The sequence below is a fragment of the Pangasianodon hypophthalmus genome, chromosome 14, assembly GCF_027358585.1.
Source record: "Pangasianodon hypophthalmus isolate fPanHyp1 chromosome 14, fPanHyp1.pri, whole genome shotgun sequence".
NCBI lineage: Eukaryota > Metazoa > Chordata > Actinopteri > Siluriformes > Pangasiidae > Pangasianodon > Pangasianodon hypophthalmus.
Window position 1 is genome coordinate 6445577 of NC_069723.1, and position 25176 is coordinate 6470752.

Consider the following 25176-nt stretch of genomic DNA (forward strand, 5'->3'; position numbering starts at 1 on the left):
AACAGGAAGCTGCAGCCCAAACTACAGTAATCATCATCAGCTCCAACTTATTTGCTAACATGACTAATGGTGAGCAGGTTGGCTTGGGCCACGTGCCTGCTGGTAACACTTGCATCGCTCCACTGGTGTTTTCACCTACGGTTAGATGTATGCTGTCCGAGCACCAAATTCAGGTACACTGATGGCATTTTGAGGAGAGCTTACGATATTAAAATGCATATGGCGTATTCGTGTGAGCGAACAGTACAAGAAGGGCTATTGAATGAAAGAGTCCTCCGTACATGGGGGCTTGTATGCTTTCAAGTGAAAACTGTTTTGCAAATGGTGTGCACATCATATAGACCTAGTGCACTGTCTGGTGACTAAATAATCATTCTACAGGAACTGCTAGACAAAGGAAAGTGTCCATCTAAGTTGAAAGTATGTGTAGCAGCCATTGCTGAGCACAGCAACACTATGGATGGTGTCTCACTAGGTGCTTAATTTATCACTTAATTTATCACAGCCATTTTCTGAAGGGACTGAGGCACCTTTGTCCACCATGCTCTCCCAAGAGCCCAGCCTAGGACCTTACCCTTGTCCCTTACGTCCCTTCCTTACGAGCCCATACAGGATGCTGAACTGAAAATAATTTCTCTGAAAACTGCCTACTTGCTAGCAATCACTTTGGCAAGAAGAGTGGAAGAGCTGTATGCTTTCACGATAAGCCCACCCTATATATGATGGTGGCCAGATGATGAGAAAATGATCTTGTGGCCGACCCAATGCTCCTGCCTAAGGTACAGTATCACCCACCCACACCATGCTTGGCAGTTAGCAGGGGTGAAGTAGAAAGCTAGTTACATATGTGACATCGGATAACAGCTAGGATTCCCTGTCACTTGGAACCAGCACCAACCTGGCAGGAACTTGGCAAGAAGGTTCCAGGGACAGATAGCCAATGACAAGGGTATTTTATCGTTAAATACTACATCTTACGGTCACAGTCTTACATCTTATGGTTACAAGAAGCTATACGTGTGTTAAAACATTTCCCCCAGTGGTTATGTCATGTTCATAGTAAAACTACATAGTAAAGCTAGTAGGCATGTAGGTGTGTTGTAATTTAACTCCTGCAACTATAAAGCAGCTAGCAAAGTGATTCAATTTATTTCCAGTGAAATAACAACAAGGAGTCTTTTGGTGTCCGTTTTTCCCTAGCAAGCATTCTCTCTATTTTAACCACTTGAACAATATACGTCCACACACCTTTTTGAAGAGATGAATGAAGTGAAGTGAGGTGACGAGACGTGTAGCCAAGTATGGTGACCCATATTTGGAATTTGTGCTCTGCATTTAACCCATCCAAGTACACACACACACAGTAGTGAACACACACACACACTGTGAACACACACCCGGAGCAGTGGGCAGCCTTTTTTGCTGCGGCGCCCAGGGAGCAGTTGGGGGTTTGGTGCCTTGCTCAAGGGTCTCACCTCAGTCGTGGTATTGAGGGTGGGAGAGAGCGCTGATCATTCACTCCCCCCACTACAATCCCTGCCGGACCTGAGACTCAAACCCACAACCTTCAGGTTCACCTTCAGGTTACAAGTCCGAGACTCTAACCATTCGTGCCCCCCATGAATGCACGTTTTCTTAGATTTAATGTTGAAAATAGTTAAAAAATATTTTAATAGTAAAAGGTCTATTAAAACTACATTACTGTTTAATTCACAATTGGCTTTATCTACAGGCGAATTGTCTAGCTGTCCCTTGCAATTAACTGGATTTATTGGTGAACTGCGACCTGTTTGGCCTTCCATAGACTATAAACTAGTGGCGATCTTCGCGCGCGCGTCTGTTTGTCTTTGGGCACGTGTTTGTCCGCGCGCGTGGGTGGTTTCACTCACGAGCTCGCGCGTTATTTTTGACAGTGATTTGACGCCATAGAAACGTCACACTTTGCCCATGCACGCGCAGGAGCGCACCGTAGCCAGGCTGAGTGGATAGTGAAAGTGGTTCAGGAGGATGCGCATGAAAGGTTTCGTTAAGAGGGATCTTCCACACAGTCAGCAACCCAGATAGAGACAGGTTAGGCGTGCACAGGTTGCCATGGCGATAGAAAATCGATGATCAAACTCAGCTTAACGCAGACTAGATAACGAATAAACCCTGCTTCGTCAGACAGGCCACTGATGAGCTTCAGTTTTTGTTTTTACCTCCGTTTGACCAATCAGCGCGGTGTTGCTAGGCTGGCCCTTGCTCTGATTGGTGGACACGGATGTCCGTTAGTGTCGATGACGCGCAGGATGATTTCTGCTCAATTACATGAAACACCCCAAAACACGTCCGCACCAGCTCAGAGCAAACACTGCAGAGGACACACACACACACACACACACACTCACTCACACACACTCACACACACACGGCTTCTCCAAAACATAAGCTGGCTTTCCTTTACAGCAAAAGACACGGTGCCTTTTAGGGGTCATTTCTACTTTTCAGAGGTACATTTCTGCGTTATTTATCTGTATTTCTGTGTTTCCAAGTGTGAAACTTTTTATGCTAATGTGTTTAGGAATGATGTTAGCCACAGATATGCAGACTTGTTGTTGATCAGTTTGTGGGATGTGTTTACCTGAGTACATGCAGGTGTCAGTGTTTTGGACTAATCATGTCACAGTGGTGCTGTTTTCAGGGACAGCTTTAATAAGGGTTTCACTGTGAATAACGTGGTTCATGCAGACTGTTTACATTTGGATTTCTTGTCAGTGATGTTAAGTGGAAATCAAGCCGAAGAGCTCGTTATTCCACTGCGTCATTTCAGTTTCCTCCCGTTAACTGCACCGTCCATAGAATCAGTGTTCATCCTAGTGCTGTTTCTGCACTGATGACTTACACACACACACACACACACACACACACACCAGTCAGACTGTAGTTTATAGAGCTGGGCGCGTGCACTGCAACATACTGTAGACCGAGGGATGTGTGTGTGTGTGTGTGTGTGTGTTTGCTTAAAGTGGAGGTTTTGCCATAGTTAGTTTTCAACCCTATTAAATTTCTTCCTCAGTTCTGATATTAGCCTGTTTGACTGTTCACTTCAGTTCATTCTGTTAAATCTAAACCTCAATAACTCCAAAACAAGTAGGCCTATAAATAATATCAGCTGGAACCTGATGTTCTCTGTCGGTGGAAAGTTCCAGAAATAACAAAGCTCCATGGCTCTAATAACTAGGCAAAATACTGCAGTACACAAGTAATATTTCTGTAGTTGGATGTATTTCACAGTTAAAGTGGTCCTTAGCTGCAAAAAGTTTGAGAACCTCTTCTGTAATCATTTCGTTCCTCTCTGTTCATATTCATTCATATTCATATATTTATTTCTGTGTAGCATATTTCATAGTGAACTTGTTTTAAATCTGGGCATCATCCAAAGTCACACAGTACGTACACTAGCATGCAAATGTTTGGCATCACTTATACATTTCTTTGTTTTTGAAAGAATAATTTTTTTTTTAAATCAAGGTAGCATTGGAGTAAGCAGACATCATAGTGAATACATTGACAATGTCATAACTTATTTTTATTTAATACAGAGTCCTTCCTTTGCAGCAGTTACAGCTTTGCCGACATTTGGCCTTCTAGTTGTCAGCTGTCAAGTTATTCAGGGCAAATTTCAACCCATACCTCCTGTAGCTCTTCCCAGAGGTGCGACTGGCTTGTAGGGCATTTTTGAAGCTCAGTAGGGTTGAGATCCAGAGGTTGTACTAGCCAGTGCATTATTAAAGACTGTAATCTGGTTTCCTGGTTCTTTAACCAGTAGTTTTTGCATACCTTAGAAATATGCTTTGGCTAATTGTCATGCTGCATGATGAAATTTGCACCAAACAAGCACTGACCACATGACCTCTTAAAATGGAGTGATAAATTTCTGGTTCATTGTTCCTTGCACTCCAGTCTTACCAGCACCAGTGCAGCCCCATGCTCTCCGACGCTAGACAGAAGGCATCAAGCACACTTCCAGCATCTTTTCATTTGCTTTATATCTCACGTATGTTCTCCTTCAACATGTCCAGCTTCTAAAACATTCACTCATCCATTCATAATACTTTTTTTTTTTCCAGTCATCCACCATCCAATGCCTGTGTTCTTTTGCCCCTTTTAACCTTTTCTTTTTATTTGCCAGTTTCAAATATTTCTCCTTTTTCTTGTTTAATCTTGGCCTGTAAGGAAGCATCACTTAGTTGTGTTTGCAGTGTTTCAGGGGACTCTGGTATTTGGCTTGTACTATTTAAGGCAGCAGCCAAATGAGGACCTGCAAGACATCTTTTTCTCAAACTACAGACTCTGACGTACTAATCCTTTTGTGCTGTTTTGCATCTGGGCCTTTCTTTTCTTTTTATATCCTAGTTAGATCCAGTAGGATGTCTTCTATCAAGAAAAAATTGGACATCTTTGTATGAAATCTACACATGGAGTAGACGTCAGTTCACAAAACAACAACAGGCTGACATTTTTTGAGGACACCGTTTTGTTTTGGTCAGTTTTTAATCTGGAATTGAACTTTGCATTCAGTGCATTGCATACCTCACAACCCAAGGAAAGACAGTTTACTTGCTCTGTAGAAGAATACCAGGCTTCAGCTACAAATGTTTCACAATTACAAAGGTTTCTTTCATAACCAATTAGCATATAATCATGAAAGATGAATAAATAATTAAGAATGAGCTATGAGAGTTCATCATTAGTACACTGGAGTAATGGCTTTGTAGTCATATCTGAATAATTCACTGTAAATCACTAATAATATATTAAGTAACAAAAAAATCTAAGTAATTTCAAGCAGTAGTAGCCATTTTACAACATTAGTAATGTTTTAACTGTATTTTTTAAATCAATTTAATGATAACTTGATTTAAAAAAAAAAGAAAGAAAAAAAGAAAGAAATGTCTAAGTAATTCCAAAATTGTGCAAGCTAGTGTACATATGGTCAGAACAGCCACATATTGTGCCAAGGCTACGTCTGAAAGAACACACTCCCATACTAAATAGTACATCAGAGTAGTTGCCTTTGCCTTCCGTAGCATTGATTACTGCATACTAGTGTACTGAATAGTATATAAAAATAGTACACGAAGGGTGGCGCAACAGGAAAGCATTTGCCCTATAGTCTGGCAATCGCAAATTCAAATCCTGATGATGCCACAGCCTTCTATGGCCAGGAGTCCAAGAGAGTAAAATTGGCTGTGTGACGGCATGTGCCTGTCAATCACTGCGACAGAACCATGCGTAAGGGGGGCAGATAGCTCTTCCCGCCAAGTGTGTTACACAGCCCTGTCATGCAGCATGAGCAGCAGTTTGGTTGGCTGCCTTCACGTCTCAGAGGAAGCATGGGATAGCTGGTTGGTAGCTGTCATATGATAAGGTGCTAACTGGTGAGTGGGAATTGGCCAAGACTAAAATAAAGAAATAAATGAGTAGTATGCCACCATATGATCGACCTCTAAATGGTACTAATCTGTATTGTATAGTACATAATACTAGTCCAAGTCACCAACAGAAATGACAACTGCTAGTATATGAAATTGTACATATAAATAGTATTCCACTATATGACTGACAATGCTACAGTACCATATCTAATAGAACTGTCAGAATAATCAGAACCATAGCCTGCTTCACTCCAAGGACTGTCAGTATGTATGTAAAAGTATAATTTTCTACAGCTATTTAACCTATTTGACTAGTCAAAGTAGCTTATAAACAATGCCAGCTTGGACCTAATGTGTCAAAGGAATGAAACGCTCTACACTTCCAATAAATAGCCAGAATGGTGGCTATACCATAGATACCAGAAACCTAGATGCCGCTTCAATTCGAGATCAGCTCATCAAAGAAATCGCCCTCTTGGTGCGTGTAGCTGTCCAGATTGTCCCCATTCAGTTGAATTGAATACAGAGGGAATTTATGTAGGACTTAAAAAAGGTTGCTGAGGAAGTTTTTGTAACTTGCAGTTAGTTAGGATCTATTTGCAAGAAGTACATTAAAGATACAATCCACAATCCGAAGAGCATACACAATAAACAGTCCAAGGTCATACACAAAATGCACTTAACTTCCAGATCCAGAGGGTAATCAATCAATGTAGGGTCAGAGCACAGATACAGGATTACCAGAACCAGAGGACAGATCAAGGAATCAGGAAAACCAAGATGTGTAGCAGGGGTCATACACAAAATAGCAATCAAGAATAATAAAGACTCGGAACTCACACATCACTAAGTAATTACAGTAAATAGGCTTCACGCCTGGCCTACTGTCCATGTGCTTTATATACTCTACAGGCAGGAAGTTCCTGTAGCAACTGAAGAAGAGAGCTAGAATTCCAGCCCTCTCTCTGGTGGTGTGCCAATGAACTGTCCTTGCTAGATGTTACAGTTTTATTGTTTATTATTGTGTGATACTGTTTAATTCGATTCAGTTCGGTTTTATTTACATAGCGCCTTTAACAATGGACATTGTCACAAAGCAGCGTTACAGAAATCCAGATATCGATTTAAATTTATCCCTAAAAGAGCAAGCCAGAGGCGGCAATGGCAAGGAAAAACTCCCTGAGACGACATGAGGACGAAACGTTGAGAAGAACCCATCCTCATCTAGGCGACACCCGATAGTGCGCTTATAAATCATTTCTCTATTTCTCTTCTATAACTGTATACTGTAGAGTCAAGAAGTGCTAAGTATGTTGAAATTAATCTCTAACTCGACCTTGGTTCTTAGTTAATGTTCTTAATATTGGGTAGATGGGAAATTTAGTTTTGCAGTTGTACTTGTAATTGGATTTGCAGTTTTGTGCTGTGTTTATCGTGATGTAGCAAAGCGTCAGGCATCTGCATGTTAGCCTTAGCATACATTGTTACTTGATAAGTTGTAATGGTATTTTCACATAGATTCAGAGTTTATCATATGCACAGTAAATCAGGCAGTTACACTGTACAGTTAAATTCTTACTCTGCATTCCTTCCGATAAACCATCAATACTGTACAGATAGTGTTATCAGTGGTTGGAAATTGCACTGTGGGGTGTACAGTGATCTACAGTGGGGTCCAAAAGTCTATTTCTGCATTCTTTTCTAACTTTTTTCAGTTCCAACAGTTTCATTACAAATTATATTACTGACAACAACTTGAATGAAAAGTAGAATCCTTGAAATATATACATGAATTTCACAGTTTCTTAGTATTTGGTACGTCCCCTTTTTGCTTTAATGATAGTGTGCACTTGAGCTGGCACAGACTCCACAAGTTTGTACAAAACCTTATGATTCATTTTACATGTTCATTTATACTTTATACTAAAACACTGAACTACATTACGGCCTGGAAATGGACCATTGTATAGCATACACATTCAGCTTGTGAGATCGTGAGTAATATGCCATCATCCTAATGAGCTCCTTAACTATCACTGAATAACGTATTGCATGTTTTACGTATAGCATTGCGTGTGGTTTTGGAGGTGCGTAGGCTGCAGCCAGTGTGCATGCCACACCAAGGAGGGAAAATAAGGGGGCGGGACCAGGCATGCATAGCACGTGTTCAGTAGACATTGTCATTACAAACAAAAATACCAAAAGCTAGTTACAAGTCAGCTGTAGCTGCTGTTCACTAGCGTTAGGATTTATTCAGTTTTTTTTTTTTTTTTAGTTTTTTTTTTTTTTTGTATTAAAAAATAGACATTCACGGTTATATCTGTTTGGCAGCCACAGAGAAAGGAAGCTAAGATACATCAGAGAAATATATTTTGTTGCTGTGCTTTGAAGTCAGACAACAACATGGGCTATTAAGGTTTGTAAAGGTCTACAAAGTAGGCAAAAAGTAAACACACATTACGAGATACAACACAATTTATTTTTGTTCATCTTAAAGCTGCAGTCCCACGTTTTCCAACAGACATTTAAATCGTCCACCTTAATACTACCGTCCACCTTAAAACTAACCACTTGACCCAAGCCTAATACACACAGTGTCTCTCATCCTCCTCCATACACACAAACACAGGTTCAGAAATTGCCATAACAGATACACATATAAAAAAAAAAATAAGAAAGGTGAATGTTGCTGTTTTCTGTAAAAGAAATGGGCACGTGTTCACAAACCCCAATAAATCTAATCCTTCAGCTGTGTCACTTTCAGCATCTTTATTCATAGGGGTGTAACGATACACAGATTTCAAAGTTGATAATGATACAGTGGTATCTCGAATGTGATACATTTCAATCCAGCAAAAATAAGCATTACCCGAGTAAGAGATTTAGGTGTAAAGTTTCAGCTGATTAAAACATTCAATATTATAGAAGAAAAATAATTCAAACTTAATAATGACTGTTTGTGTAGCGTTTGTGTGATCCGTTCTCTTAGCAGTATATAACGAAACAAAAGGATGTAACAAAATTAAACACTTCTCATAAAACATTAGCTTTCAGTGGTGTGACTCTGCTGGGGGAGTCTGAAGCTCGGAGGTGTTTATCTCTCATTCGGCTGTTAGGGAGTTGTGCTGTCAAAGTCACGTTGCTCTCTGTAGCCCTAGAAGTGTTTTTTGAATCCTGTGTTCTCCACATCCGAATGCGGTCTCATATCTGCAGTGATGAGCTTCCTACTTGCTGCACTGATGTCTTCATCCTCAATCGAAGCGGTGAGAGAGTTTACACCCCTGTTTATTGTGAGCAGACACAACAACGAACTCGGTATTTCATGTGACCTTGGTTTTATGGCCTGTCATTAATAAATCACATTCAGACAGACAGAAAGAGGAAATCTGTATGTTGCATAGTAACATCCACAAACACAGATGACACTTTCACCCCAATGCAAATATATTGCACCTTGTGTCCTCTTGTTATTGTAAGAGAGTGTAATGGTTGTAAGAAGGGCTTTTCGAGGCTTTAGGGCTTGATTCACTTCCTCTGCAGTGATGGGTGGAACATGAGGACATGCACACTCTGCCCTCCTTGCTGTTGTTATTTCTACGGGCAGTGCTGCTCCGGTTACATAAGGAAGGTTGTTGTGCTCGGCAGGAGTGTACACAGTACAGACTGCACCACCCATCACCACTGCATCAGCCACTTACTGAGCATTAATTCAAGAAAGAGAGACAGCACTGGGAATAAAACTCAAGTGGCTTAGATCTTAGATTTTATACTTTGATTTGTACTTTTTTATACATTATTTTGTGAACGTGACTAGATATTTTGTAGTGTGTGTGTGTGTGTGTCAGGGGGGTGGGGTTGGGGTTTGTGATGGGCCATTGTTGTTCTGAGATGCTGTTGTGCTAAACATTGATGCTGTGAATAAGGCCCAGTTGTCTCTGTTGTATGAGGGCTGAATGTATTAAAAATTAATTATATGTTGATAAAAACATATTTAGTAAAAAAAAAATGTATGTGGAGATTATCAAAATGCAAATGAATTTACAATTTTTTTTTTTTTATCAAACATGCTTATGATTTATCTCAATGTAACAAATATGCTCAGACAAAAAGAAAGTTAATTTAAATTTTTATTGTTTACTGTTGTTATTAATGCTTATATACAATGGCCCCAAAAAGTGTTTGGACACTTACACACACACACACACTTACACACACACACACACTTACACACACACACACACACTTACACACACACACACACTTACACACACACACACACACACACACACACACACACAGTATTTCACTGAATTTCGCTGCATTAGAAACCACGTCAAACCAAGTGGCATTTATTTTTAAAAAATTTTAAAGAAAGATACACTTTTCAAGCGAAACATTTCTCAAAAAATAGATCATTATATTTAAAGATATAAATATAATAGATAAACTTGTCATAATTAGACAAATAAAAGTATTTGGACACTTAAGATTATTCTGGTTGTCCATCCACTATAAATTACCTTGGGACCAGTTGGTTAAAATGAATTGCAAAAATGACTAAGAAGTGGAAAGTAACTTTTGATAAATGATTGAAGAGTTAATTTCTCCAGGACTGTGACTATCCACAGCTAAAATGCTGAATGTAAATCCAGACACCACCAAGCACCAAGAAGGAGGAAATGATTTATTCTCCTTAGTAGTCCTGTTTCTACTAATGCCGATTTAGAACTAATTTAGAAATACCCTTGAAGAATTTAGGAAGGTGCTCTACAAAATATGTGTGTAGCATTAACTCTAACCTGTTGCCCTTAGACTTCCATTACTGGTATAATTTTGACCACGCTGCCATATATATATATATATATATATATATATATATATATATATATATATATATATATATATATACACATCCTACAGTCTGCGCTACTCCCAAACGCTGAGCACTTAGATTAAAAAAAAAAAAAAAAAAAGCCCAAGATAAACAGGCAGAACTTCACCGAGGACTGAGCTCGTAGCAAAGAAAGGTTCACATATCACATCAGAGATATGGAGTTGGTACAGGTTTGAAAAGTCAGATAAACAAGTTTATGTAAAATATAATGCTGTGTTACATCGTAAGTGGTAATTTGCTGGTCAGGATTACATCATTTTCGACCTCCTCACGTTCAGCAGACGAAGTGGAAAAATTGACGCCCCTATGTTCATATTTTGTTAGCCAAGCTAGAAAGCTAACTCAGATGAACTGTTTGTTCAGTGTTTTAGATTTAACAATCGAATATGTCTGGATGTTGATTAATCTAAAGCTAATACTCATATATATATATAGTGTAACTCATTTAAAGGAAAGAAGTTTAACTTTACGCATGTTGATTTGCCTTCACTCTGTAACCGGGGAAGGAAATGGGAGTTGAGAAGAACAGCCCAAGTTGATTTCTCAGTTGCGGTGGCATTACATGTCACGAAAGACAAAGTCAACATTTACTAAGTCGAGAAAGTAGGGTTCACCAAGTTGTGCAAAAAATAGTAACAACACCATGTATAGCAAATAGTGCAAGTGTTTTTTTTTAAATATCCTTTATTTAAAAGAACCATTTTTGCACTATATGCTATTATATTGCTGTTACTATTTTACATATTTGCCAAAGTCTATATATATATCCAAAGTCTATTTTAATTAAAAAAAAATTTTTTTTTGAAAAATTGTGCAATTTATTTATCTATTTATTTTTGCGTTATTGTCCAGCCCTAGTTTAGTGCAGCAGAAATGTTCAAAATCTAAGCAAATCTAAGCTATCTTCATTTGTTATTATATTGGTCTACGATATCAGGGGTTGGGTTCATCAGCATCATATCGGCTATTGGCCTCCCTACTCGGTTAATATCCGCATCAAAAAACCCATTTGAGATCTGGTGACTGTGAAGGCCATAGCATATTATTTACATCATTTTCATACTCGTCAAGATATTCAGCAAGCCCTTGTGCCCTGTAGATGGGGCGAGGTCATTCTGGAAGAAGAGAGCACTCCCATCAGGATAAAAATATTTCATTGTAGGATAAAGTCAGAAATGTTTTATTCATTTGCAGTGACTTTTCTCTCTGAGTGGACAAGTGGAGCCAAACCATTTACTAAATTTATGTCACTGGTTTTTCCTTTTCCTTTTATCCATTTGTAACTAGGGGTTGGCACTGCAAACTAAGATCATGAATCGGAGCAGGAATTGAGGAAACGCAGGCAGGCGGGATGGTTCAGTGACAGATTTTGGCCATATCCAGATGTCACTGTGGAAGCAGGATGGTTGGTAGTCAGTGAGTGTATGAAACCCAGAAACAGATCTGGGCTTGTTTCCGTTGCTGTGGCATATGACATTGTGGTCTCCACTGGCATATAGTGTTGAACTGCTTTTCTGTTACCGCAGTGCAGGCCTGAATCTTTTTTCCCCCTCTTTTTTCTCCCCCTTCATGTCCATTAGTGTTGTTGTGCAAGCACACACTGAAGGTTTGGGAAAAGAAGCTCAAAGGCAGTCTGTATCTGAAATAAGACATGAAATACTGAATCCAAGAGTCAGCTCCAAAGAGTCCAAAAGTGAAATCATGGCAGGTCTTTGTTCCATACTGCTGTGAACATTTAACCCCAAGTCAGAGTCACTTTCAGATTTTAGCACTAGATTAGTACATATTCTTCTTGTTTTAGTTCAGAGTGAATTTGATTTAATTGATTGCAGAGGATTTAATAATCTGCCCATCGTCATTAACCACACCACATTTTCCTTTTAATCTCATTGCATGGTTCTGCACTAGCGGATGTTTGTGTTGGCGGAGGACCTCTGGGGACAGTACTTAAGTTTCCTTGGCCCCTAAAACATTATGAAAACATTATGAATTTGCCCCCATTCAGAATTAATTGCTACTAAAAGAGTTGCCATTTCCTCTGTAATTACAATGCGGTATTACATTTTTTCAGTAATTATAATGTGGTGTTCTTATTATACCAAAAAAACCACTTTTATTTTTCTGTGTGTTGCCTGAGAGCATAGTATTGAGCAGCTAATATTTCAGTGCTAAACTGTAATGAAACACCCCATGCTCCTGGGTAAAGTGTAGGTAGGGCTATGGATTGGCTGAGTCCTGAAATACCCTTATAGTGGTCAGCTCAGGGCATACTGGGGACATAGCAGGTTGCCCGTGTGCCAGTATGTTTGTTTGTGAATGCATCAGTTTGTGCGACTGCATGTGGGAGACTACTGTGTGTGCGCGAGTGTGTGTATGCAAGCTCTCAGTGGACTCTTTATGCCCACGCCTTTCCTGGGTAACAATAGAGAGAGCACAAGAATTGCTTTTCCACTCAGAGTCCACAGAAGCATTGATTCCTACCCCCAGTGCCCTCTCCTGCTGCAGAGATCTCAGCATTTACATTTACAGTTACATATATTTACATATATTCACTTCACTGATGCTTTTATCATTGCTGTAGGTTTCCACCAGCTGACCAGAAAGCTCTCTGCGTTTCTACAGGCTGACATAATTGTTAACCACAGCTCATTGTAGCTACTGTGGGTCTGCCTCTCAAAACATATTCCTGCAGTCTTATAACTATACACTCAGTGGCTACTTTATTAGGGACACCACACTAATGACACATTAAACTTTCCTTTGAGATTCTGGTCCATGTTGACATGACTGCATCACAAAGTTGCTCTATTGGATTCAGATCTGGTGACTTGGGAGGCCATTGATGTACACCAAACAGTTTGAGACAGGTTTGCTTTATCACCTGGCACATGCTGGAAGTAGCCCTCATTAGATGGGTAAATTGTGACCATAAAGGGACGCACGAGGTCTGCAACAATACTCTGTTAAGCTGTGACATTTAAATGATGCTTGATTGGTATTAAGGGGCACCAGTGTGTGCCATTCCCAACACCATTATACCACCATCACCAGCCACCACCAACTGTTGACACAAGAGAGGTTGGGTCTATGGATTCATGCTGTTGACACCAAATTCTGACCCTACCATCTGCATGTAACAGCAGAAATTCAGATTCATCAGACCAGGTGACATTGTCCAACCTTCACCTGTCCAGTTTCGGTCAACCTATAACCTCAGATTCCTGTTCCTGACAGGAGTGGAACTTGATGTGGGTCAATGCTGTTACAGCTCATCCACCTCAAGGTTCCACATGTGCATTCTGAGATGCTTTTCTGCCCATCATGTTTGTAAAGAGTTATTAGTTACCATAACCTTACTGTCAGCTTGTGCCAGGCTGGCCATTCTCCTCTGATCCCTCAGAGGAACTGCCACTCACTCACAATGTTTTTTTGCACCATTCTGTGTAAACTCGAGGGACTATTGTGTGTGAAAATCCCATATCAGCATTTTCTGAAATACTCAAACCAGCCTGTCTGGAATCAACAACCATGCCACAGTCTGAGTCTGATATTTGATGTGAACATTACCTGAAGCTCTTGACCAGTATCTGCATGGTTTTATACATTGTGCTGCTGCCACATGATTGGTTGATTGGATAATTGCATGAGGAGGCGTATAGGTGTTCCTATTAAAGCGACCAGTCAGTTTATATTGTCATCCCTGTGACAGGTTCTGCCTGCTTATCTCAGTATTCTCACCAGCCCTAGCTGCCTGTCTCTTTCTGTATCTCTGTTTCACTCTCCTCCTCTGTGTATCTCTTTTTTTTGTGTATCTGTGTATCTCTCTCTATAACTGTTTTCTATGTTTCCCCTTGCAATCCACAACATGTGTCTATTTCAGTTTTTTGCTCTCTCTCTCTCTCTCTCTCTTTTACGTGTGTGTGCATGTTCTGTAAGAGGAGTGTTGTGTGTAAAACAAAGCATATGTAAAGACCTGCTGTTCTCCGCAGGTGTGTGTGTCCTACCCCACGCACCACCACGGCCCTCACGTGTGTGTTGCGCTGTTTCCCGTGTGAGCCGTCTTGGGCCGGCAGCCCCTTTGTGCAACGTGCACCAAGCCCGCCTATGCTCACCATGACGCGCTCCAAAACCTTCCAGGCCTACCTTCCCACCTGTCACCGCACCTACAGCTGCATCCACTGCCGTGCACACCTCGCCAACCACGACGAGCTCATCTCTAAGGTGATCGTGACTTCTGTATGGAGTCTCTTGCCAAACTCGGTTGGGAAAAAGAGCAAAGTTTTTTTTTTGTTAATCAATTATTCACTTTTTTTAGTCAGTTTGAGAAACTGTGTGTCATTATGTAAATGGAAGACTGAATACATATCAAACTGTGGTAGCAGGCAAGAGCAAACATGATCAGAGCAGGGGAGATGACAGCTTGAGGTCAGACTAGCAGATGCTGCACAGCTTGTTGTCACTGTTTAACACTGCACAGAGACAAAATATGGTTTTGACAGACAAATCTGTTGTGAGGTGCTTATAAGCTGTTTTATTGCTTTTCTTTTAGTCCTTTCAAGGAAGTCAAGGCAGAGCCTATCTTTTCAACTCAGTGTAAGTATATAAAAAGACTGCTTAACTCCAGTCCTCAGGGAACAAATTCCAACACAGTTTCCTGTCATTTTCCTGCTCTAACACAAAACCTGTTCATTAACTAGGGATTTGAATCAAATGTGTTAAAGCAAGGTACTCATCAAACTGTACTGGACTCTAGCCCTTCAGAAGTGGAGTAAGGCACCTGTAGTAGATAATATATCATTAAATGGTTTATCCTTGGTCATATGCTCATATATATATGCTTATTTTTTTAATGTATCTATCTGTCTGTCCCGCACTAGGGTGAATGTAGGTTGTGGTCCAGCAGAAGAGCGAGTGCTCCTCACCGGACTTCACGCAGTAGCAGACATCTACTGTGAGAACTGCAAAACTACACTGGGATGGAAATATGTGAGTGTAATGACACATACAGACATGTTTACACCACTAAATGCTCTCCAGGCAACACACTTATTTGTGTTCACAAACATTTGATCCATTCCTGTATTTGTATTCTGGTATGTTCATAAGTCTTTTATAAGCACAGGAGCGTCTTTGGATTTACTAGAGTCATGGACACGCATCAGCTGATCTAGGATCCCAAAATAGATTACAACCTACTGTTACACTATGCAAAGATTGGAAGTCTACACTTAAAGTCAATCCCTAAGGGGCTTGCATTCTTCGCTCTTCACATGGTGTCCATTTTCGCTCAGCAGCTGCACCACTTGCCGATATTTTTACATGCGTTGGTGATTCTGGATTTCAGTTCATGCTTGTCAAATAATTTATTAGCTGTCTTGAGAGTGCACACACATACAGAGAAATGCAGAAACAAATACACCTCACATGTGCACCCAAAGGTGACCCTGTTATTTAGGAATGGACCATAAATTAATGAGGTTGTTTGGAAGCGTTATTGCCAGAACACAGGTTGATGTTGAGAAATTTGAACAGAGCCATTCACCACCCTAGACAGAGGAACGTATTCAGAGTTGCTGGTTTGAGTTGAAATGCATATCAATAGCTATGTGAGGGAAGTTATCCGTAAGCAGGTGCTTACCTTGATATTCTGGGAAGTCCATTCAAGACTAATCAAATTACCTGTATACAGTTAACACATCCAAGGTGACCAGGTTGGTACGCTAAAGAGAAAAACATATTCTTACAACATTTTTCTTTCTGGAAACCATCCAAGAGGTGAAGTCTGAACTAGAGGCAATGGTGGACAAATCACCAACCAGAGCTAGCGGTTTGAATAAATTGATTAAACATTTAGAAAAAGAGAAAAAAACCAACTCCTTATTGACTTTTCCAGAACCATTCTTTTTGGTATGTATTTCTTGACTTCATTCTTACATGAAGTATGACAGTATTTACTCTGGGGAATATTTAGCATGCATGGATGACAGATTATTGTTACTATTAACATACAGGAATATGGAATCAAAAACTCCAGCACAAGTAGCCTACACAGTTATGTCCCACACAGCCTGTACAGTCGCAATGCTGCATACTCTCAACTGGAAAACTGCATTAATGCACTTAACCAGCTCTCCATATGTTATACAATTACAGTATATCACCAAAAGTATGTGGATACCTCACTATCACGCCCACACGTCCATTTTGAACATCCCATTCCAGATTCAGTCCTCCACTTTGCTGTTCTGTTAACCTTCACTCTTCTGGGAAAGCTTTCCTTTCATCCAGCCACAAGAGCATTAGTGAGGTTGGGGAACGTGTCGTGCGACGAGGCCTGGGGCACAGTCGATGTTCCAGTTCATCCCAAAGGTGTTCAGGACACTCGAGTTCTTCCACTCCAACTTTGGAAAAACTATGTTTTCATAGACCTCACTTTGTGCACAGGGGCACTATCACAGTTTGGGAAAGGCGTCCACAAACTTTTGGCCCTTATGGTGTATGGTGTATCATAGCTACCACTTATTAGCCTAGTTTATTAAGTTTCCAGGCAACCGAAATATAGGTAATTAGGTAATATAGGTAATTATAGCTCATTAGAGCTTACACATGCCCCATGGGCTAGCTAGCTTTATACCTTGTTTATCCCTGAGAAAGATAAAAAACCAGAAAAAATAAAGAAACTAATAATAACTTTTATTTATATAGCGCCTTTCCAACACCCAAGGTCGCTTTACAAGTCAGATTTAAGGAATACAAATAAACGTCAATATCAAAGGACAGAACACATATCAAGAGCTGAAAGTAATATACAGAGGTCGCTTACAAAGCTAGATTAGAGATGCACATGCCAACACATAACACATACCTATACAGAGCCCACTTACAAAATTAGCTTAGAGATACAGAGAGAATTTAGATGAACATCCATAACAGGGTACAGTTTACAGACTGAGAACTGAAGAGTAATACTCAGAGAAAAAAATGTGTTTTTAAGAGGTTTTTGAAGGAGAGAAGGGAGGATGCTTGACAGATGTCTTGGGGAAGAGCATTCCACAATCTGGGAGCCACAACACTGAAAGATCTAGCTCCCATAGTCACCAGACGAAACTTAGGAGTGACTAACAATCCCTCACTAGAAGATTGTAAGGAACGGGCAGGAATATAAGGCAGAAGTAAGTCGGATAAATATGTAGGACCCAGGTTATGGAGAGCTTTATAAGTGAGGATTAGTATCTTGTAGTTTATGCGCAAGGAAACCGGAAGCCAGTGAAGGTGATAGAGGATTGGGGTAATATGATCATTCTTTCTCGCGTGGGTGATCAAGCGAGCTGCAGAGTTTTGAACATATTGTAATCATTTGATATTTTTAGCTGACAGGCCATAAAGAAGTGAATTACAGTAATCTAGATGAGATGTGACGAAGGCATGTATAACAGTTTCAGCATCCTTCTGTCTGGGAGAGGATCGAATACGAGAGATATTACGTAGGTGGAAAAAAGCTGTCTTTACTACTTTACCAATGTGATCCATCAGTTGACCAGAAAGTTTAGATACAACAGCTTTAGAGCCAGCTGACACTTTTTGACAGTCCAGTCCTTATTCTGCTCTCTCTCTCTGTCCACCTCTCTTTAGGAGCACGCCTTTGAGAGCAGCCAGAAGTACAAGGAGGGTAAGTTTATCATCGAGCTGGCCCACATGATAAAGGACAATGGCTGGGACTGAGGTCTGAGGGAGCTGTGATGGAGTATGGATGAAGCCAGTTCAGATGCTGGCTGTGTGGGTAAACAAGTGACGCTGGTTTCATGTCGTCTTCTCTCTTGTATTCTATTTAACATTTCTCCCACACACACACAAACACTCCTAGTTCCAGGGTTGCAGGTGTAGAGTCAGGGGTTCTCTGCATAAGCTACAGAGGAGAGGCAGTCCCAGGAACAGTGTATGTGCGTGTGTGTGCTTCCCAGCTGAATGAATGAACATGTGAATATATGAACACATCCACTAAAAGGTGTGTAGACATGTACACTCACCTAGATATATATACACCAAAGTAGTTACTTGCATGTCCCACCCATCCCAGCCCAAGACAACCCGATGTGTTTGTGTGTCACCAAACTTGGGTTCCACACCAAACTTGGCAGGGCCGTGGGGTCACAGAGTTAAAGAGTCTATATAGGAGGGTGCTAAGGTGATTATCCCAAATCCAGCTGAGTTTGGCCACTGCCAGCTTGGGCCAATGACGACAGGTCTCTGAATGGGCCTCTGATGGAGACAGCCAATGAAAGAGGCCCATATGAGGGGTAAAACCAGTCATATTGGCAGGCAGAGCTTTCTAGCGAGACTGCCCTGTCTCACAGTTTATAAGACACTAACATCTGATCCATTCTGAGTAGCTCTCCTTTGCCCTTACATACAAAAGTAAATATTAACCAGTATGTGTAACTGGATACATGGTGTCGTATTCAGACCTAAAAATCTGTATTCAGCATTAGCCGCCTGTGCTAGTCCTGCTTTTGTTGTGTGATTATATTTTTAGGAATTACTGCTGGGCATGAGGACGAGGTTTTCAGAGCTTTCTCACATGATGTGCAGAAGCTGAGGTACAATACTGGAATACTGCCTCCTACTAACAAGCATTTTTTAAACTGAAAAATAACTCCAGAGTTTAATAACTCCAGAGTGTTGGTGTCTCCACGTCAACCAAAGAACCCGTCCATCTATAATTAGTTACATGAACAGCAGATAGGCTGTAGTGACATGAGGGGTCCTGTCTTTGCCAGGCAGTTGCAATGACCAACATCAACTGCTGCAGCGTGGCACAAACAAATAAAAACATTTCCAAAAACGACAAACCATTTTCATTCTTTCATCTAGCAATATGCAGTCTGTGCAAAAGGGTGTGGTGAAGTAAAATATAAATATAAGGCACTTACTTAATATTTTCTAGGCCAATTATATTACTCATACTTCCAACAAACAGCACAAAGGAATATCACAAACATGACATAAATCTGTATGTTGGTTATTTTGTGCAGCTCTCAGGCCACAGGTTTAAGTATTTTGAGTTCTTTAAGCACTCATTCAGCACTCCTTGTATACATCTGGTATGGGTGGAGCTGGGTAAGATGTAGCCACCAGTTAAATATGCTGTTGAACTGTATTATAAAATTCCATACAGTATCATATGTATTGCTGTCATTGTTGTGCATTTCCAGCATGCATTTTGTTCACTCCAATTAATCATGAACTCACCAGATTATCCAATGATCACCATAAAGATCCAACACTTGCAGTTTTGCGTGATGCCAGATGACCAAAATTTGTGAGATCATGAAATACCAATAATGCTGTAGTGCTGCATGTGACAGTCTTTGTTTGTACAGATGAAGATCAGGGTTAAGGAGTTAAAAGTAGCTTAAGGCCAGCTTTTGTCTCTAAGGTGAAATGCATTATTTCATTTTGTAAATGACAGATATTAATATATTTAAGCACTTACATGTATATTAATGAGAGGCATCACTATTTAGGTTAATCTGTATGTTTCAGACTGTAAATAAACATGTACGGTTTGTTATTTATGACTGAATATCATACTGTGCTTTCTGTCTGGAGCCCTAATTGGGTGTGCAATATTTGCCAATTTTTTTTTTTTTTTTTTTACTCTTGAAAATGTTTCAGGCTTAGTGTCTTTTATAAAATGATGACTATATATTAACTACTGCTGGAGATTGATCTAAATTAAAATAAAAGATATGGTAAGTTGCCTTGTTTGGTGTGTTTTTTTTTTTGTTGTTTTTTTTTTTTTTTTTATAGATACTCCATGTAACATAATTACATAAACCATATTTTCGCCTAGGTTACGTTGGGCTTCAGCATGGTTTATACCTGATAATACCACTAGTAGAAGCCATTTGATGAAAATGATGAGGAAATTAAAAACAAAATGGAAATATGGACTTATTTCAACAGGTGATTGCTTTAGTTTAGAATGGAAGGAGACTGTGGCTGTGCTCCACTCCAGTGCTGTCTGCTTTTGCGAGGTTCTCCAGGCTCTGGTCTGCGTCTTCGTGTTTGCAGCTGCACATGACTCGGGCTCTGAGTTGCACTGCAGATCAGGTCTCCTAGCAACTGGCTTTCTAGCTTCTCAAGTTGCGGAGGAGGAGAGTGAGTGTGTGTGTGTGTATGTGGAGAGAGAATTGGCGTTATTCATTGTCTGGGTCCAGCATTTATCAGGCGTACACACACAGCTCAGAAAGTGAGGCTGTCTGACGTCTGTGGGAAGGAGCGTGGGTGATGTATTTGCTCTTTATTTCATGGTGCCATCTGTGCAGGGTGAGAGATGAATGGTGAGGGCTCTCAGTGTTAGCTGAGGGATGTGAAGGCTTAGGTTCAAATCCACAATGAGTGGTTTTTTTCTAGCCAGTCAGACACAATACGATGATTGTATCCATATTTACAAGCCATTATGAACACACTAATCCTAGCAGTTACAGCTGTAAGTCTTCTAGTGTCTGATGCCACAAGCTTGGAACACCTGCATTTGGGGATTTTCTTGCATTTCTCTGGAGAGCTTCTCAGGCTCTGTCAGGGTGAATGAGGAGTATCGCTGTACCACTATTTTCAAATTCCACCAGAGATTTTCAGTCAGGTTCAGGTCTTGACTGGGTCACTCAAGGACAATGACAGAAGCCACTTCAGCACTGTCTTGGCTGTGTGTTTTGAGTCACTGTCATTTTGGAAGGTGAACTTTCGCCCTAACTTGAGGTCTAGATCTTGATCCCTAATGAGCAACCCAGAGGTAACAGTGGGAATTGAAAAAATTTCTGAGACAAAATGAGGAAGAAACCTTGAGAGCAACCAGACTCAAAAGGGAACCCAGTCTCTTTTAGGTTTTGACAAGATTATAAATCATTACAGTGTACAGGTGTAGAAGAGTAAAGTCCAACAGTATTAAGTGTGCTGAAAGGATGTTCAGTATGAGCATATAATGAATAGGAGTCCTGGGATGAGCATAGATTATAGTTCCAGTCTACGCTTGCCTTAGATTATATACTTAGGCAAAGGTGAGACTTAGCCATAAACTGTGTCCATGAAAAACTTCCCCACATCAAGACAGTGCTTCAACATAGGGATGGTGGTCACATGATGAGCCTGGTTTCCATCAGATGTAGTGCTTATCTTACAGGCCAGAGTTTTCATAGCCTGAGAGAAATGCTGTTTGGCAAACTCCAAGTGACCTGTTGTGTTTCTTCTACTGAAGAGTCATATCTGTCTTGCCACCCGACTATAAAGGATTTCCATCAGAGTAACTTTTAGGTTCTTGGTCACCTCTCTGACTGAAGCTCTTCTCCCCATTTGCGTAGTTTGGCTGGGCTTCAGCTCTAGGAAGTGTCTAGAAGTTCTTCGATTTAAGAATGATGAAAGAGTTGTCTGGAACCTTCAGAGGCAGAAAGTATTCAGTTCCCATCCCCATATGTGCGCCTCGACACAATCCTCCGTGAAGGTCTACAGACAATTCCTTTGATCTTAAGGCTCAGACATGCAGAGATGTGTGTCTTGTGGAGATCGTTTCCATCAACTGAATTTACAGCTTCGGCAAAGGGTCTGAATATATTTTAGGTTTTTTTTATTTTTAATCATTTTACAAACTGTGAAGACCTAGGTGTGCTTTTGCAGCTTGATAAGAAAAATCAAACTGCACATGATGATTTCTATGATTTTAATTGTTAGCAATGAGCATGTCAAAACAGAGTACAATAATTATTTAATTGCAGAAGTTCGTTTCAGAATGTGCTGGGGTTAAGGTTCTTGAATCTAGAACTGTGATTTTTGAAGCAACTATCAACTTCAGAAGCATCACTCAACCTTAAATGCTTATTCATGAAAGTATAAATCTACTATCAATCTGTGCCTTTGGCATCATTCTGTTTCCATGATCCTACCATTCAAAGAAGTTTAAACATATTCAGGGGTTTACAAGTCAACTTCCATTCTGCTTTGTGCTACAGAAAGATAAAGCACTGCAGAGTTGGTAGTCACAGGGAGCTAGCGGTGCTTTGTTACACTGCAGGATAAATTAGCTGGAAAAGAGGCTAGTCTGCTGAAAAACAAAACCATTAGCACAGAGTGTTTCACAAGACTGCAATCAATATGTATCAGGTTCTATGATGGCTAATGGTGTCAAACTGAAAATAACTTGATAAACTTGTAAAATATTAAAATGGGGATAAAGATGGGAAGAAGAAAGCAGTTGTGTGCCATGCTACAATCTAGTCTAGGACCTTTTGCCTGTCCTGTTCTTTGTCCTCACTGTGTTGCACTTGGATTTATTCTTCTTCCTCGATTTCCTCTCTTTTTCCAGGTGAAGATTAAATGTAAAGTAGTTGGAACTCTCACTCTCTGCAATGCCACAGCTGTATGTTCCGTTTCAATCTTTAACCATGCTTTTTCTGCTCAACCGTAGCGGACATGGTGTTTGAGTCTCACTAGTACCCGGGATACCTCCCACAACTAGTCATGTTTGTCAAGTCACAGTCACACTGCATTTCTAAATCCTTTCCTCGGATGTCACATTCCCTTTCTCAGAGCAAAATTCCTGTCGTATTTTACAAAATGCTAGAACGTCCAGAACTGCTCTGTAGAACACTTTATACCAAAGTGAAAAGTGGAACAGCTCAATGACATCAAAGTCATTTTTTATTTTAAATATCTTCTTTCAGGGGCTAAAAATCCTTGGTCCACTGAGAACGGTTTATAGTGGCCCTTCCATTCCAGCAGTCTTAAAAGGCATTTCAGGGCCCATGTCTCGCTCCAGGCTCCCTGAATCATTCAGCTTACTGTGCCCTTGCCATCCCATGGCCCGAAAGTGCCTGCGAATGCTGTTAGAGCTCATTCATTTTCTGTGATGTGTGATGGTTTGAAGAGGCAACACAGCTCATAAAGTCATCCTTACATTTTCAGACCACATGCTGAAAAGTAAAGGAGCACAGCATAGTGAACAATACAGAAGTCTTTGAGTGACTCAAGTGTTTCTATAAAGAAAAGAAGAAAAGTCAGATGTGGGCGAAATATAAAAATACCAGCAATTATTTATTCATAAACGTCAAGGACAGACGTGTATCTACTGGAAACTGAATTACTCATCATGTCAAAACAGGATTAGATTTAAAGGACAAAAAAAAAAATATGAGTCATATCAGAGAAGAATTTAAGTCCTTTGTTAGGGTTGACACAGAGTGGTCTGACTGGTCAGGATATATGCCAAGTCAGTACCGAATCGGTCATATACACTAGTTGGATTAGGAATTTTGCTAAACCTCGCTTTTGTCTCAGATTTTACAGACCGATTCACTTCTTAATGACTTTCCTCTGCTTATCCCAGGACTTCTCTTCACAATCTGCTCATACTGAACATCCTTTTAACACAATACTGGTTGTCTTCACTCTTCTACACCTGTATAGTGAAATGATTTGTAATCCCACTATCACCCAGAAGAGGATGGGTTCCCTTTTGAGTCTGGTTCCTCTCAAGGCTTTTTCATGTTGTCTCAGGGAGATTTTCCTTTCCAATGTCACATCTGACTTGCTCATTAGGGAATTAAACTTACATCTGAAATTCTGTACAGCTGCTTTGTGACAGTGTCAATTGTTAAAAGTGCTATACATATAAAACTGCATGGAACTGAACTTCTAGTGGATAGTTAGATGATGGCTGGAAGTGCTGAGTGTATGAACATCGGTATGTTAGGAGCACTTGAATTAATAATCTGTACACAAGAAGCTTCTTTATTTGTTTTGTCTGCACCCATTTCAAGGTTTGGACATACATTCATCTATACAGAGCTGCAGAAAAGTATTTTCTCCCCTTCTCCCCTGTAATGACCATTATACTGATTGGCTTCAAATATTGAGACTAATAATTAAAATAAATACAGGAATCCTGAATAAACACATACCATAGGAATAAAGCTGTCTGTTAACTACATTACCAACTGCCCCTTAATGTGAACTTTTTTCAACATATTTAGCTGATGTAACTAAATCTAAGGCTTCCTATAATTCCTGTCCTCTAAGGACTTTTTCTGGTGAACTGTTTTAATTCATTGGTTGGTTTTTGGGCATGAACATCCCATTTTAGATTCTGCCACAGAATCTCTACTAAGATTTGTTTGTTTTTTTTGGCTCACCCCCTGGGTTTTTGTTCTGTGGATGTTCTGAGTAAGATTGCCTGGCTTTCAAACAACTGAACATGTTCAGTAAATAGGTTAATGTGATCACTGAGTAACTAAGAGGGTTGTTGCTTTTTTATGTGTGTGATATGGGTGTTTCTTTACTCTTAGAAAAAATGTACATTTACTCAGGTGCCCTTCTAAGATTAATAAGCGTATGCATATAAATATGCAACAATAGAAAATCTGATCCAAAAATCATAAAACTTTAGTGATAAATCCTAATTTAATCAAATTTTAAAAAAAACACTTGTTGCTGACATTATAACCCCATGTAGATGTAATATTGTGGTCTATTCTGAGAGATTGATTTAAAATGGCTGTGCTGAAGTTCTAATCCCTAACCCAAGTCACAGGAGCTGAAAGCAACCCAGAATTAAAGTCCTGCAACTCCTTTATTGAGCCAAAAAACTGCATTACTCACTAATCATAGCTGTTATCCCACGTTCACATATTACACCAGCAGACATGCTGCCTTTGTTACATGACTGTATATTTCAGGAGTAGGGCAGTGCAAGCTGTGCTACTGTCGTAAACTAGCAAATTGCACCATATGCACTACGTAGCGCACTATTTTTGATGTGCCATTTTGTAGACATGTTCAAAAGCAAAGCAGATAATATCTACTGCTCATGAAATC

At 40.1% G+C, this 25176-nt stretch overlaps 1 protein-coding gene across 1 annotated transcript; it reads left to right on the top strand.

Annotated features, from left to right (window-relative positions):
- The first annotated feature begins 1820 nt into the window (after positions 1–1820).
- On the top strand, positions 1821–20072 carry ypel2b (yippee-like 2b). The gene is made up of 5 exons (XM_026924901.3): positions 1821–2489; positions 14301–14532; positions 14861–14904; positions 15189–15297; positions 17944–20072. Exons 2-5 carry the CDS (start codon positions 14416–14418, stop codon positions 18031–18033), a joined length of 360 nt encoding a protein of 119 aa, XP_026780702.1. The 5' UTR covers positions 1821–2489; positions 14301–14415; the 3' UTR covers positions 18034–20072.
- Positions 20073–25176: the final 5104 nt, after the last annotated feature.

Excerpts from the sequence above, each read along its gene's own strand:
- ypel2b (XM_026924901.3), top strand. The coding sequence starts at position 14,416 with ATGCTCACCATGACGCGCTCCAAAACCTTCCAGGCCTACCTTCCCACC. Across the intron at positions 14,905-15,188 it reads GCCTATCTTTTCAACTCAGT|GGTGAATGTAGGTTGTGGTC; the intron begins GTAAGTATATAA and ends GTCCCGCACTAG. Across the intron at positions 15,298-17,943 it reads CTACACTGGGATGGAAATAT|GAGCACGCCTTTGAGAGCAG; the intron begins GTGAGTGTAATG and ends ACCTCTCTTTAG.